At 45.5% G+C, this 14582-nt stretch overlaps 1 protein-coding gene across 4 annotated transcripts in view; it reads right to left on the bottom strand.

The window, feature by feature from the left end:
• The window catches only part of DEAF1 (DEAF1 transcription factor), a 25763-nt gene continuing 11181 nt past the window's right edge, over positions 1 to 14582 (bottom strand). For 3 of the 4 annotated variants that reach the window (XM_072864027.1, XM_072864030.1, XM_072864029.1), the window contains exons 10-13: positions 11630 to 11880; positions 4207 to 4272; positions 2284 to 2373; positions 1 to 695 (exon numbers count right to left, since the gene is read on the bottom strand). In XM_072864027.1, the coding sequence (XP_072720128.1) occupies positions 591 to 695; positions 2284 to 2373; positions 4207 to 4272; positions 11630 to 11880 (512 nt within the window). In that variant the 3' untranslated portion in view covers positions 1 to 590. Of the gene's footprint in view, positions 696 to 2283; positions 2374 to 4206; positions 4273 to 10569; positions 10718 to 11629; positions 11881 to 14582 lie in introns of those variants that run through there. The other variant, XM_072864028.1, reaches the window with a different exon arrangement.

Below are 14582 nucleotides of genomic sequence, written 5' to 3' on the forward strand. Positions count from 1 at the left end.
CCGCATTTTATTTAACAACATGTTATTTTTCACTTATATTCAAGTGCAGAAGCTCCAATGTGTTCCAAATTTGCCCAGCACAGAGGGAACACAGGAAAAAAAAAGTCCTTCCGATGGCAAACTAAGAATTTGTACTGACTTTTTCAAGGCAATTAAATAAACCAAAGGAAGGTTCGTTTCTTTTTTCAGACAAGAGGTAGGGAGGCACAGGGAGAAGGAAACACTGGCAAATCTCATTGCAGCACCTGCTTTAGATCCATCTCAAGAGAGATGAGGAGATCGCTGTAATCCACATGGTGGAGGTTCCAGTCTGGCAAAGTCGAAGCCTCCTTAAGCCGAAGGTGGCTCCCAGCTGCTAGGCTGCAGTTAGGTGGGGTTTGTTTTCTCCAGGTGAGGTTTTCACAGTCTATTACTCAAAGTTTTGGAAGAGGATCGGGAGTAGGCAAACGCTGTCACAGTATCAAAAAGTCTTTCAAAAATGAGTTTGCTAGAGAGAAGAGTGTAGTTTGTAAAGGACAGACCGTTCACGCTGGGTTGCCGATCCAGCCGGCCGCACCAGGTTGCTCATGAACGGTTAGAGGTAGGTGTGCTCAGACGGTGACTTTCTCCATTACGCTGTCTGTGACATGCACCTCGTCGGCTTGCACCGTCACTGTGGCCGACTGGCCGCAGATATGCTGGTGGTCCTTCCAGTCCTGCGAGGGAAGAGCAGATGGAAAGGCCATGAAGAGAAAGGGCCCTTGGAAAGTGCGCAGCCTGCAAAAGCACACTGGGCCCCAAGAGAAGCCCTGTTTGAGAAGCGCTGTCTCCAGCACGGATGGGCTACAGCAGGTCTCTAGGGCTCGGCCAAACAAGGCTAATGCCGGACAGGAAAGGAACCACACACTGGGTCAATGCTAGAGGCGGACACAAACTAAGCATAATGCTGGCTTCTCAACCCAAAAACCAAAACAGGACATCAATGTCAGTTAGGTTGTGGAAATTTTACTAAAACAGAGTCAGAACCTGGACTTAAACCCTCTCCTGAAAGACAGCTCACTACACGCTAGGACTCCTGAAGGACAGTGCCGTACAAGGGGTCTTAGTTCAGTAACGGCAAAGGAGAGGAAGAAAAGGACTGACTTTAACTTCTTGTCTGAACTAACAAAACACTCCTCTAACTTGCTCAGCTCACATTGAGGTCGCACATCACAGATCACAAATACAGGGGGAATCTCAAGGATTCGGTTACTGACAAGCACTTCAAACTCTCCCACCCTACTACAGGGCAGAGCACCCGCTACAGGCATGGGCTGGTGTCCCCTTAGAAGTGACAAGCTGTCTAGGAGGGGAACAGAAGGCGACTACTCGGTGCCACTTCCCAGTGCACTTTGCACTGAGAGGACAACAGGGTGGCATTACTGTCCGTGAGGTGCCTGGGGAGGCGGCAGGTAGACTGTGTAAGTTTTCAGCAAGCAGCATTTGTTCTTTCTTTGGAATTTTTAATCTTTCTGCTATGCAGACAGGGGACTTGGCCACCGTTACACTTTGTTACAGGCAAAAGAAAAGTCAAAATTCTTCAGCTACTCAATACGCCCGGCCTCAGCTGATGAAGACTGAGCTTGGACAGCCTGCAGAACTGTAACCCTGGCCAAGCGAGACCATCCTTTCCTCTAAAGCAGGGTGCCAAGGACCTTTGTAAGGAACCTGTGCGAAACGTGAAGCAGAGCAGTTTCCTGCACCGTACTTCCTCCACCCATGTTCAAAATCTTATGGCTTGACCCACTGTGTCATCTGTAGCATCACAAATAATGTAAAGATAAGAGAACTATGTCCCCAGTGACACAGCAGGAGCACAGGTACTGAGGAGTGTTCAGCTTTCCAGGAAGCGGCAGGGAAGGGTTGCAGAAGTGCTCCCAGCTAACCGGTCCCCACGGTCCCCACGGACACCAGCGAGGTGTCCACGCCCTCATTCCTGGGGTCACTCTGATTTTTAGATCACCTTTGAGAAGGGGTGTGCAAATCTTGGGACCTTCCCTACCCATTTGATCCAGACCCTGACCCTGACCCACAGACCTGCCCCATCACTACAGTCCTGCTTGGAGGTCCACCTGGCAGGGTGGCTTTGGGACGCTGGAGCAGCTGACCCGCGCTAGGCTTGTGCTCTGCCTGCCTGTATGACACGGCGAGTTCTGCTCCCCGTTCCTCTCGCCATCAGGAGGCAGGCAGAGCCGTCTGGCTCTCCCCAGGGTCACACAGCCCTCTCTAGACAACTGAATCTGCAACTCACAAACAAGCTTATACCTTCCGCTGGCAGAAAGTGGAGCAGTAGTTGACTTTATGGCATCCTGTGCACTCGTTCGTTGCCTCACGACCGCAGTTGACACAGGACTGCTGTGAAAACGGACAGCAAAGTGACCACGTCAGAGAGAACAACAACAGGGAGATCACCAAAGTGCAATACAGGTGCTGTAATATGACGTGATGCAGGAGCTGTGGTATGCAGGATGCAGGAGCCCCCGTTTCCCAGTATATCCTCAACACAGGAACACAAAACAAACAGGCCCAGTGGCTTCTGGAAACGCTGTCAGAGACCCACTCTCCTCGCCGTGTTACCAGGGATCACTCTGTAAAATGAAATGCACCTCTCTTTGCCTTTCTGGTGGGCAAGAAGCCCTTCAAAACCGTGGGTGAGATATTGAGTGGTCATGGAAATCTGTCCACAATACCACGGAGATGCCTCCCTCCACGTAGGTCACGTATCTTACCAACCACAGCCAGGTTATTGCAGGCTTCCGCAGGAGTCAGCCTTAACCAAGGGCAGGTGTGTTCCAAACAGCGGTGTACAGGCTATGCACAGGCCATCGATACCCAAGCTCTGAGTCTATCTCCAATTTAAAGTTTTAAAGGCAGATTTGGCTGGTGGTTTTGTTTGGTTTATAATCCTGCATATGTCTGAGAGAGGGTCTGAGGAAGGACAACAAGAGTAGGCATAAGGATGGGACCCTTCAGTTTAATCTTTCCCTGTTTTTTGAGAGGAAAAAGGGATCTGCTCCTACGGGCTGAGCAGGCTTGTTCCTGTGCCAGTCAGCAGCACGGCTACATGAGCAGCGTCCCAACGGGGAAACAGAAGGCAGAGGAGTAAAATTAAGAAGGCTGTAACAGGAGCAAGGACTTAAACCTGGAAGTAGGGCGAGATAGGATACATGGATGAAAAATCACACCTGGTTTTTACAGGATGTTTTTCTGTCTATCGCTTTCATCTTGTATCAGTGACACCAATTAACATAACCTGTATATTTAGGTGGAAATATCATTGAACTACCACAAAAATAAGCACTTCACAGAGCATTCCATTTCCAACTCATTAAATTACTGACAAATCATTAGCACGTCAGAGCAGCAGTGTGAGGCCGTGACAGGAAGCGTTTCTCAGCTGTGAAAGTATCGCAGGCATCTTTAGTTCCACCAGCTCCTTCTCTCTTTTGAGCACAAGCAACCTAACAATCAGCGCCCTGATTAACACCAAGTTCATCGCACCATCTGCTCACATCTTACCAACGTCCCTACAGTTAATAGTTGGTGTGACTGAACTATATTTGTATTCCTGATGTACGGCCGGGGATTCAGGCCACCAAAAAGGGGCTTAAAGCTGCTCTTTGGGACTTGCAAAGCCTGTCCCAAAGGGATACTTGGTTGAGGCTGTTCATAACCTGTACAGTACTGGAAAATGTTGAAAATATACAGTGCGTGCACTTGTACCTGGAGAGCTTAGAAAGACTACTGAATAACACATGGAGCTAGAAGGGCTTAAATCATGGGTCCTGAACTAACTCAACTCACACTCCCATTCAAAAGCCAGAGGGAATCGTGCAGTTTTGAAAACTAGCTCACAGGACAAAAGGGAAGAGAGTTTCCTTCCCATCACACCTCAGTGACAGCCATCCATTAGAGCTGCAATACCATTACTCGGAGGTGAGTGAGGTTGATTAACCTGGACAGATGACGGTGAAGGATTGCGAAAACCTGGAAGGCTTGGGAAAGGGGACACACTCTGCTGGAACAGAGCATTAGTCCTGCTAGGGAAAGCTCAGATCTCTGCCAGAAGGCAAGGCCAGACACAGAATACGTGACTTCTGCAGCAATGACAAAAAACTCTGCATCTTTAAATGGAACAAGACAAAGAACAAAAGACTCTTCATAAACTATGAGACATCCCCATCTTACCTTGATGATGATTTCTGTTTTCCCATCCACGTCTTCTGTTTGTTGAAATAACTGGTTCTGATATTGCTGCAAGGAAAAATACACCAGACTTGTCATTTCACAGCTAGAGTATGACGTGAGGGGTTGAAAAGGGTGCTCTGTATGGAGGGTCCTGACACTGAGCTTGCTTCTGGCAAGCCCAAAACTGCAGTTGCAAGAGGACAGAGGGGACCCTCACCCCTCCCTTCTAAGAGAGGGACACTGTGACCTGATGTGGAGACAGATGAAGCAGCCTGTGAGAAAACGGCCTGAGGTGACAAACTGCCAGTTATGTACAGCATTTACTCAAACCCCACTCTCCCCACTCCGTCCAGCCAAGCACTCCTTCTTAAAACAGGCGGCTGAATTGCCACAGGGAACTGCATCCCCCAACACACAAGAACCTAAGAAGTTAGCAAAGGAAACACGAGGAAAATGCCAAGGTAATAGGGACAAGTGCCATCTTCTTGGGCCAAATTTTGGGTCAAGTCCAGTGATCCTAATCCACTAACAGGCAAAAGAGTCTGATGGGACGGCACAGCCCAACAGAATGGATTAGGGAAAAAAACCAGACAAAATTAACACACTCAAGACTTTAGAAACAGCATCAACCATCACCATTATTCCTCCTTTTAATAAAAGCATAGAAGGGCTTTCAAACAGTTTTTGAATCAAGCAGTCCTCTGGAGGTGACCTTTAAAGCACACTTCGGGTGTGTTGCAGATTTACTCCAAACCAGGTCAAGTCCAACCAGGTGCTGCTCCACCCGTTGCCTTGCCATGCTCAGCAGCCAACGCTGCTGAGAGACAGGAGTCCTAAAACGAAGGAATTCAAAGCCAATCCCGATTTGATTATGTGCTAACCCCGATTTAAATTTGTTGCGAACAGTTAAAAAGTAAGAAAAAACCCAAACCCCCACCTTCAGGCAAAGAAGGTTTATCCAGGAGCGACTGTGACCCAACATATAAGGAGATTAAAGGCTTAATTTACAAGTGTCTCTATGACCTGACATCACAGCATTTATTCTCCGGTGAAATCACAACCTTCAAAACCTTTATATTACCATGACACAAATTCAAATTTAAAAACTCTAGGGGTGGAGGAGGTGGCAGGGAAACCTCTTGTTGTACCCTGCAAGGGGTGTGATTGGGTTCTGCCATTATTTAACAAATAGGCAAGACCAGGCTAATTAGCGAGACAGGACACATGCACAGCATCCCCGATGCTTCCAGTACTGCACAGGCAAAGTGTGCATCATGTGTATGGAAATTTCAAAATTACTCTTTTGAAAACCAAAATTGTGTCCAAGCCATAAGCATTCCTGTGAAGACAGGGAATACACCAGCAAGCTTGAGATGTGGCCTCTGGCCTAAGAATCAATCCTGCAATGTCTCAGGAAGAAAATGACCTTGATTCTTGAGAGAATCATTAGTGTCAGTGAGCACCGGCCGTGGAGAAGCTGGGACTCAACGCTTTGTGCCACAGCCCCTGCCCTCTGCCACCCCGCACACAGGCAGAGAGCTGGGCTGGCAGGAAACTGCAGATTCTTCAGGAAAGGTTAAAATGAGTTTTCCACTGTTAAGTGAAAGACAAAGGACCCATCTTAAGAGTACCAGCCTAGGAAAACTGCGTAATATTTCTAAACTTCTTTTCAGTGAAGAAAGTGGAAATACAGATACCAAAGCATGCGGTGAGCTGGCGTTTCAACCCAGCTTGAAAACCTTTGCACACATAATCCCAGCTAGTACCGTCCCCTCTGCAACAGCCCACGCAGAGACAGCGCCAGGGCTGAACACGCTGAATTCCAGTTCTGCGAAAGTGCCGCAGCTCCAGAATTAAAACCCTTCCCACCACCAGACTCCACTTCATCCTCCGCAAGTGTGGCTAATCCTGTTCTCCAGAGAGATTGCCAATGAGAAAGGCATCAAGAGGAAGCCCAGCCACCTCTGTCCTTGTCTGAGCCACAGCAGCTCCTCCACCTCTGCTCTCAGCCCCCGAAACCTGCTGATGGAAACCACACATTTAACCCCCTTCTGTCTCCTTTGTATCTATCCACATAGCAAGTCCTCTGGTTCTGCTCAGCCCGTGGTGTGAAGAATTCAAGCCATTCAACTACGGAGGAGGAAAAGGTGTGATAAGAGAGAGGATCAAGCTAGACACATCCAGATCGCTCACAAAACCGGCTCCAGAAAACCAATAACCTCCAGTTCTCAACTGTTTTCACTGCTGCTTTGGAGTACACAAACCATTATTTGCTTACTAGAGCTACATTTCTTAAATACCCGACCCTTTTTAGGTTAATTTCATACTCTCTAGCTCTGAATTGTTTTAATCTTTCTAAAAAAGAATTCAGATGGTCCAGCTGTTAGCTGATTTAATCTTCCACCTTGTTTTCAAAAGGGCCGGGCTCCGAAGGCATCACTGCATTACAAGAAGAGGGCTATTTAAATTCAAACACTTGCCAGATTTCAACACTGATTTTTTTAAATTTATACAGAAAAACTGTTTAACACATTTCCTGAATACCTTTATTATCTTCCAGCAATGTTTTCTGGCACAGAATTTGGTGCATTCACGTATTCTCCCCCTCCTAAAGTTTATCTGATACAAACGATGGCTTAACACATACTCAAAAAAATTACATCGCCAAAGCACCCAGAGCTCTGTGCGAAGTACGGTCTTTAATCCACTCCTTTTGGGCCAGTCCGGCAAGTTGTCAAATATCTCTTGTAAGAGACACTGAGCCTTTGTTGCCCCACTCACTCTCTTCCTACATGTTTTTCCCCAAATCAAAAAAGGCAGTAAACCCAACGTTCAGAGAGTAACCAAAGCACCAGATACGCTCAGTCACAAGCTAATTAATGACGACAGTGGAGAACTTTCTCTTAACAGCTGCATGAAGTTCTGACAGAGCCGTTGTATTTAACGAATCCCAGGCAAAATGCTGCAATTCAGAAAAAGCTATTTTGATATTTTCGTATTTTGCAATAAGCATGACACATTTTAGAAGTTAATATAAACACTGAGCTGGAGAGTTTATGGGTTGCTTTTCTTTCAGAATGTCATTCCCCAAGACTTCTAGGCAACATAAATGCAACTTATATTTGGCGTCTGCCAACGTAAAGCCGTACACAGGCTGAGCACCAGCTGCATGCGCGCCTCTTGCTTACACACGGAAAGCACAAGGCTTATGGCCATTAAAGTTTCTTAAACAGCTTCACGTCTGGAACTAACTCTGTGAGGGCTCTGCTTATTAATGAAGGAGCTCTCATCATCCACAGGCACAGGAGATACTGCAGACAGCATTCACAACAGGAAAGGTATTTTTAACCACTTTCTTAGACTCTAGAACAATTTTGTTTCAAAATAAATTATTGCAAAAGAGGTATTTTCGTAAATGCGGGAATTGTAGATTTCGGGTTTACAAATTGTCCTTATTTCTAGGACTTATAAGGTTGAGGCTTTTTTACACAGCCTTTTACCCAGAGATCCCACCACTTTGCAAACTAGTGGGCAAGCCCCCTGTGAAGGAAGTGTTACCCTTATTTTAAAGAGTCGGCCCTGAGGCCCAGAGAGGCCAAGGACTTACCCAGGGGCATCTAAATAACTTGTGGCAAAGATGGAAACAAAATTGGGAAGAGATCCTCAGCCTTGAAATTTGCCCAGCAAACCACAATCCTTAAACAAATTTACAGAAATTAAAAAGGACAAAGACAGCAACAGAGTGCATGCAAGGACTTCCAAATTACAAAATTACGTGCAAGAAAACCTCTGCTGGTGAAGCCTTTAGCTCCAGCACTTGGGATCTGACCTATAGTTTCTTCAGAACAGCTACGGACATCACCAGACCCTGACGCAGGACATGATATGGCTGTAATCGTATAGTAAGGAGGCAGAGTGAAAAAAAGACTCATGTCAGACATGAGAGAAGAGTGGAAGGCAAGTGTATTTTTCCATATTTTCTATCATTGCCTATGAAGACAGGCATTTATACCGCACTGCTGTACAGCCTGATGCCTAAATGCTCAGCACTTCCCAATTCAGCCCCCCTGTTGCTTTTGAGGACTCTGTATCTAGGTATCGCCATGTGTTTGCAACTGCAATTAGGGATCCAATCCTCCTGCAAAACTCAGTTTAGACATGCCATCTTAAGGAAGAAACAGGACTGCAGATGCTTCTAATTTATGCTGCACTTATAATTTTTTACGGTTTTCCCTTGCTACATTTAGCAGATCCTCTTCCTGCCACAGTTCCTCTCTGATGTTGGCATTTCTACCTTCAAAACGATATAAATGAGGGGAATAATGTATTCCTAAGACTCCTTTGAACAGTCCTGGATAATATCATTAGCAAGCGTGACCAGAATGAAACAGTGATGTCCGCTCTTTGACTTCACAGATAAGAACATAAGCGTACAGGCAGCACAAACGCCTCCCCTGCTCACAGAAAACTCGGAGCAAAAGCCTGCCTTCCACAGTTCAGAGCTCTGCGAGTCCCACAAGCACTTACCACTGCTCAGTATAGAGTACAACTTCTGGTATTTAAAGCCAAGTCAACCAAACTGCTGCTATATGGGAGCAGACTGGCTCATTTGTGATATTTAATGAACTCCAAAACTCATTAAATAATAATAAGTGAAACACAATATAGTAAATGATTTGCAATATCCAACAAAGCATATAAGCTGTGATTAAAAATTCTTAATGCTTAATTTATTGTTCTCTAGGAAGACTGAAACAAAACTAGCACACAAATAAGTTTTCCTACAAGTTTGCTGTTCTTGCCACTTCTTCTCTACTCTGCTTAAACTTGGGGCCCCCCTTCAGAATTCCTCTGAAGGGCAGGTAAAGACAGTGCTGTCCCAAGCGCTCCGTCTTGCTCTTCTGTCGGAAGGCAGAGGCCATGTCCCTCTTTCACGGGGATGACAGAGGGATACGGTCAGGGGTACGGATGGTTACAAGATCAGAAGTGCTTGAACTCAACATCCTCAAGCGCTGGGACACTGAACTGGGGGAATACCTCTGCACCGCTGTGAAAACTACAGATACGTATTATTTACGGTCATGGCAATGAAGTTTGTGTATCCAGTTGGGAACCAGCCTGCTCCTAACAGATTTCTTTAATCCTGCTATGTATTAAGTCACTCTTCCAGGAAGAGCTGAGTCTACAGCTCTATTACAATTTAATCTGTTGTGCCTTTGCTGTGCAGCTCTGATACAATGTCACAGTCTTTCACTTCTAAATACCCTAGGAACATCATGCTGCACAGAAATTCTGCAAACTGGTGGCTCTCCTACAGAGAAGCACCCATGCTGCTGCGTTCACCGTCTCCGCTCATGCAAACGGAGGAGGTGGAAAGAAGATTCCCCCCGTTTGTTAGCCCTTGGAAGTTCTGTCAGTGTAACAAACACAAAGTAGTGATAAAGCACCTATTTTCTTTGTATTAAATTGGTCCAGCAAAAATCAACAACAACCAAGGTAGGAAGGCACCTCTTTCTCCCCCTCGTGTACCTTAACTGGCAAGAAAAGCAGTTTGACCACACACACAATCAGGGTGGGGAAGAGACTTGCGTTACAAATCAGGGAAACATTCACGAAATCAGAAAAGCACCTTTGACCAACACAAAAGCAGACAGCCAATTATTTGACATTTATTGTAATTACTTCCAATGCCAGCCCTATACCCAGAAACCCAGAGTTTTTTCCAAATATGGAATTCACTAGAAGGAATTCAGAAATAGCTACTTGCGATATTGCCCAGATGGTTCCGGAAGCTAGCACACAGCCACAAGCTTGAGAATTGTTATTGCGACATTAAAAAAATACCACCATGAGGAAGCGTTTTTATCGAAAGACAAAATTGTTGAGGTATGGTAAGACACACAACCTGTATAATTGGGCATTCAATAGTTACTGGGAAAGGGGCTTCCTCTGGAAACAAAAACATGCTCATCCTTGCCGTGTAAAGTCAGCACTTTAATCAATACACAGGAGTGATTTTAACTCCCATTCCTGGGGCAAGAAGAAACTTGAAGTACACTGAAGTGAGTTGGATTTGGATCAGAGGGTGAGGGGAACGGGCTCTGAACAACCGTTCCAGAAACCACTGTAAGGATAAACAGAAGGGAAGACAGCACATAAACTGGAAAAAGAGCAGAGAGCGAAGTTAAACAAAGTCAGGTGTTCATCTCTAAAACGCGTCAAAGCTTCCATTTTTCGGTATCCCACGCTCTACACAGCTTTTTAGCAGCAGACGGCCCAAACCTGGACAGCAGCACGAATACCCATTCCGCCCAGGCGGAAGGCAGGGAAGAATTAGACTCTCAACATATCACACACCTGCACATCAAGGATGCAGCGTACAGAAGAGTTTAGCAGAGACAACGTGGCAAAGAATATCAAAGACGCTGCAAGGACTGTCATAGGGGTTCTCAGTTCTCAGCAAAGTCTTCCCACACACATTTCTTCAAGGTCTCTTGCTGCACACTCGTGCCTATGAATTCAGTGGAAAGCTGACGTTAGCAATAACGCCGATGGCAACAGCAGATAGTGTGGTGTACAGGAAGGGAGTTCATCAGCTACCGACAATGACACCAGTTTCACAGTACATTGCCCCCCACCTCTCTCCCTCAAGTCCACACCAGCAGCTGTGGATCTGGGGGAGAAGGGGAACGCATTCAGCAGTGCATGGAGCCAGATTCAGGGCGCATGCATGAGCTGGTGTTAAGAAGAATCCAGGGTCCCTACCATGCATCAGTTAAAGAGAAGAAAAGCAGGGAGAAGAGGGCAGTCCTCGTAGATAATCCCTTAGAGAGGAGAGAAGGGCCACTGGGTACAAGCCAATACTCCTGTAATGCCAGCCGGCCTTGCAGTATCACCACAGGACTCATGCGAGATCAGCTTTGCTTGCACAATGCTCAGCAAGACACCTCTAAATTTTACTGCTTATCTTCCCCATAAACTCTACAGCTTGCTGTTCTTTTTATCCCTCTGCCTCTTCGGGCCATCGTAAGCCTCTTTGATAGCCCCGCTCACTTGACGTAAAGAAAGCAGCCAACGCATGGCTGAACACTCACCATCTTTCCTATACCAGGATTCAGTGCCCACGTCTCATAAATTTAAGGATGGCTGATGGGACAGCTCAGGACTCGTAACACCAAACGGTTTGTATTACTAGCCTGCCACCCACAGCTCTTGGAATCCCAGAGCACTCTATTCCTTTCCCCATGATACAAATAACTCAGAAAGATTTCTCTTGGTAATAATGCTCTCAAGACATTGAGAAACAATTTCTAAGGGCTACCCCTGTTACAGGCAGTGACAACCAGTGAGGTACTACTCTCTTCTTCGCTCAGCCAAAAAGATGCCCTTGGCTGAGCCTTCTCACCTGCTCTGGCATAATTACCTCTTTCCTCTCCACATCAGCTTGAATTTTTGCTTGCGTGACAGCAGCCTCGCGGAAGGAGGAGCTGGCCTGCTTGGCCTGTTCAATGAGCGTCTTCAGCTGCTGGGCGGTGTTGAGCAATGAATTGACCATCTCTTCCAAGTACAGCCAGCTCCGCTGCTCCGTCACTTCCAGCCCATTCACCACCGAAGGGGATATGGCTTTGGTGGGTGTCGTGGGGGGCACCGCCAGGGCAGGGAGTGAGGTTAACACTGAATATAAAGAAAGAAAAAGAAAATATATAGAATTAGGGCATTTCATTTCCATAAAGCGGGGGGATGTCGTGGTTTTTGTTCTTGTCATTGTGTTGTTCGGTTGCTTTTTTTTAAAAATATGGTCTGCAAAAATTTCCAAACCAGCTAAATTTTTGCTAAACAGACCTACCTTCTGTGACCCGAAGTGCACAGAATCGGCTGTGCAGAACAAGCCCTTGGGGCACTCTCAAGCCCAGAGAACAGAAGAACATGTAGTCCCAATCCTATTGTTTACTCTGGGAAGGAATTAACACCTTCCAGCACTGCTGCGGAGAGGCACAACTAAGCAGTGAAAAGCAGCATTCCCAGGGACTCCTCCACCACTGTCATCACAACGTTCCACCTAATATTTCCCTTAATTATCACTAAGTAAGGTTATAAGAAGTCATTCAGTGACCCAAAACATCAAGTTTTCTGAAATATCCTGATGTCACTATACAGATGTCAATTCTCAGGTTGCAACACTACAAAAAACAGGCACTGATCCACACCACACTCCCCTACGCTTCCTGAATTCTGATCTTAACCATAACCCTGGCCCAAGACAGGAATAAAAGCAAGACAGTTATCATCACTGCAAAATTACATGTATTACAAACATGCACTTTCCAAAACCATCAGTTGGGAAGCCCTTTAAAAAAAAACCCTCAACAATTGTAATTTCTTTGGACCCCTTCATCCTGCATACTACCCATAAAACAAACTACAGGCATAAAAATACACATACCACACTGAAACACCAAAAATTTTAATAAAAGGTATTCACAGCTGTATGTATCTGTTTCAAATATCCTGGGTATTCTGCACAGCAATGCTCATTGTAGCTCTGAAACCTCTCCTTGCCTAATCCCAAAGGTGAGAGTGAATGTATACAGTCCAGGTGGAAGTTTTAGCTTCAGACACTAACATCCTAACATCTCCTGACATTTGCTTTACATTGACTGTGTTGGACAGTTTTCAAGAAAGAAATTTCTTGTCTGCAGCCCTTTCCTCCAGAACCCTAACTACAACTCTTCACTCTTGTATAAACTAGAATGCCACAGGTATGAAACTAAATACAAAAGGACAGAAGCCCAGCAATACTTCTAAGCATACACTCCAAGGAACATTAAAAGAAGAAAAAAAACCCAAACCAAACAATTATTGAGGTGTTGCAGTCTTTACTTTTCCATATCCTAACCATAATCTTAACAGTAACTGCAGTTTGTAGGAAGCCACCAGAAGGAAACTAAACTCCTGTCCTGGTAACCTCATCACACTTTCCTTGAACTTACCTCCAACCCCCTCAGTTATCAGGGCTCTGCAGTCCTCCCTTTCCCAAAGCCTGAGTTAGACAATCAAAGTCCTAGAAAACCAACAATGTCTGTCTTAGCCTTACCTTTGCAAATGTTTCAAAAAAACAGCAGTTATTGTGTCACCAAAACATCTACTTTTCACAACACTAGGTTTGCATACACACTGGGAGACCACAGTGTGAGGAAATTAAATCTAGATCCAGGAACCCAACAATCCACAGTGCAAGCTCACCTCAGGCAACATTTCCAGGAACAAATGTTATCTGGCCTGACTTTTCCAAAGCTTAACTCTAACTAGCCGATAAATACTTGCCATCTGCCATAAAATTAACTCCAAGACATTCACATCTACCAACAGCTGACCTCTAAATTCCTCACTAAATTGTTTGCTAGAAAAAAGAGGGCACCACCAACTTTGGGGCTGTGCAGTCTTATTACCCCAAAATCTACTAATAGTCCATTTCAGGATTTTTCCTCACATCTTTAGGTAGGAGTTTCAGAACAATCCAGCACACAGGAAAAGCAGTAAGTACTGCAAGCTGAGAAACCACATTCCTTCCTGGATAATTCTGCATTGTCAAGGGAAGAGCTGTTAGTATTCCAGGCACCAAAAGCCAATTAGCTTCCCTGATTTTTAAATAGTGAGCGACACATGCATATAAAAAACGCAGGACCGATGTTATGGCCCTCAGAGAAACGTTGAACACAGCCAGGAATTTAACTTCAGAAGCACTGAGCCATTTAAATCCTATTCACATCCTGCCAGTGTCTGCTTTTCTTTTTGAGGCATTACTCTTAACTCCTCTAGCACTTCTGCCTCACAGCTCGTCTCCCAGCTCCCGCACTGCCGATGCTATGGAAGGTAACGCACTGACAATGTCTTTGACCATCTGCAGCGTTACAAGAGACTGCCCCACAGGCAGCTGCAGGCAGCATAGGTGCCACTGCTGGGTACTGACCACGGTTTTCATGAAAATGGGCCATTACTGGAGCCAGGTTCTTTGCCTTGAAACCCGAGTTAAGAAATTTACAAAGCAGGAAGTTCTTGAACAAAACATAGAGGCTGAAGCATCTGAAAGGCACTTTATTCTCATTTACTTTATTATCAGTCTCCCATCGCAATCCATTTTGGATGTCATTACAGATATTAGCATGCTGGTCTGTCTAAGGTGGCTCCAAAAAGAAAGGCAGAAACAAGCCTCAAACCTCTCTCACTGAAGGATAGGGACACAGAATAGCAAACTGCACAACCTAGTTAAAAACATAGAACAGCAGACCCCCCCTTTCCGGAAAAAATCTTGACTACACTTCAAATGGTGCTTAAAATTCAACTGTAAATACTGTCCTGAAAAAATTCAGCTGTAA

Source organism: Ciconia boyciana, chromosome 6, assembly GCF_034638445.1.
Source record: "Ciconia boyciana chromosome 6, ASM3463844v1, whole genome shotgun sequence".
In the NCBI taxonomy this organism is placed as follows: domain Eukaryota; kingdom Metazoa; phylum Chordata; class Aves; order Ciconiiformes; family Ciconiidae; genus Ciconia; species Ciconia boyciana.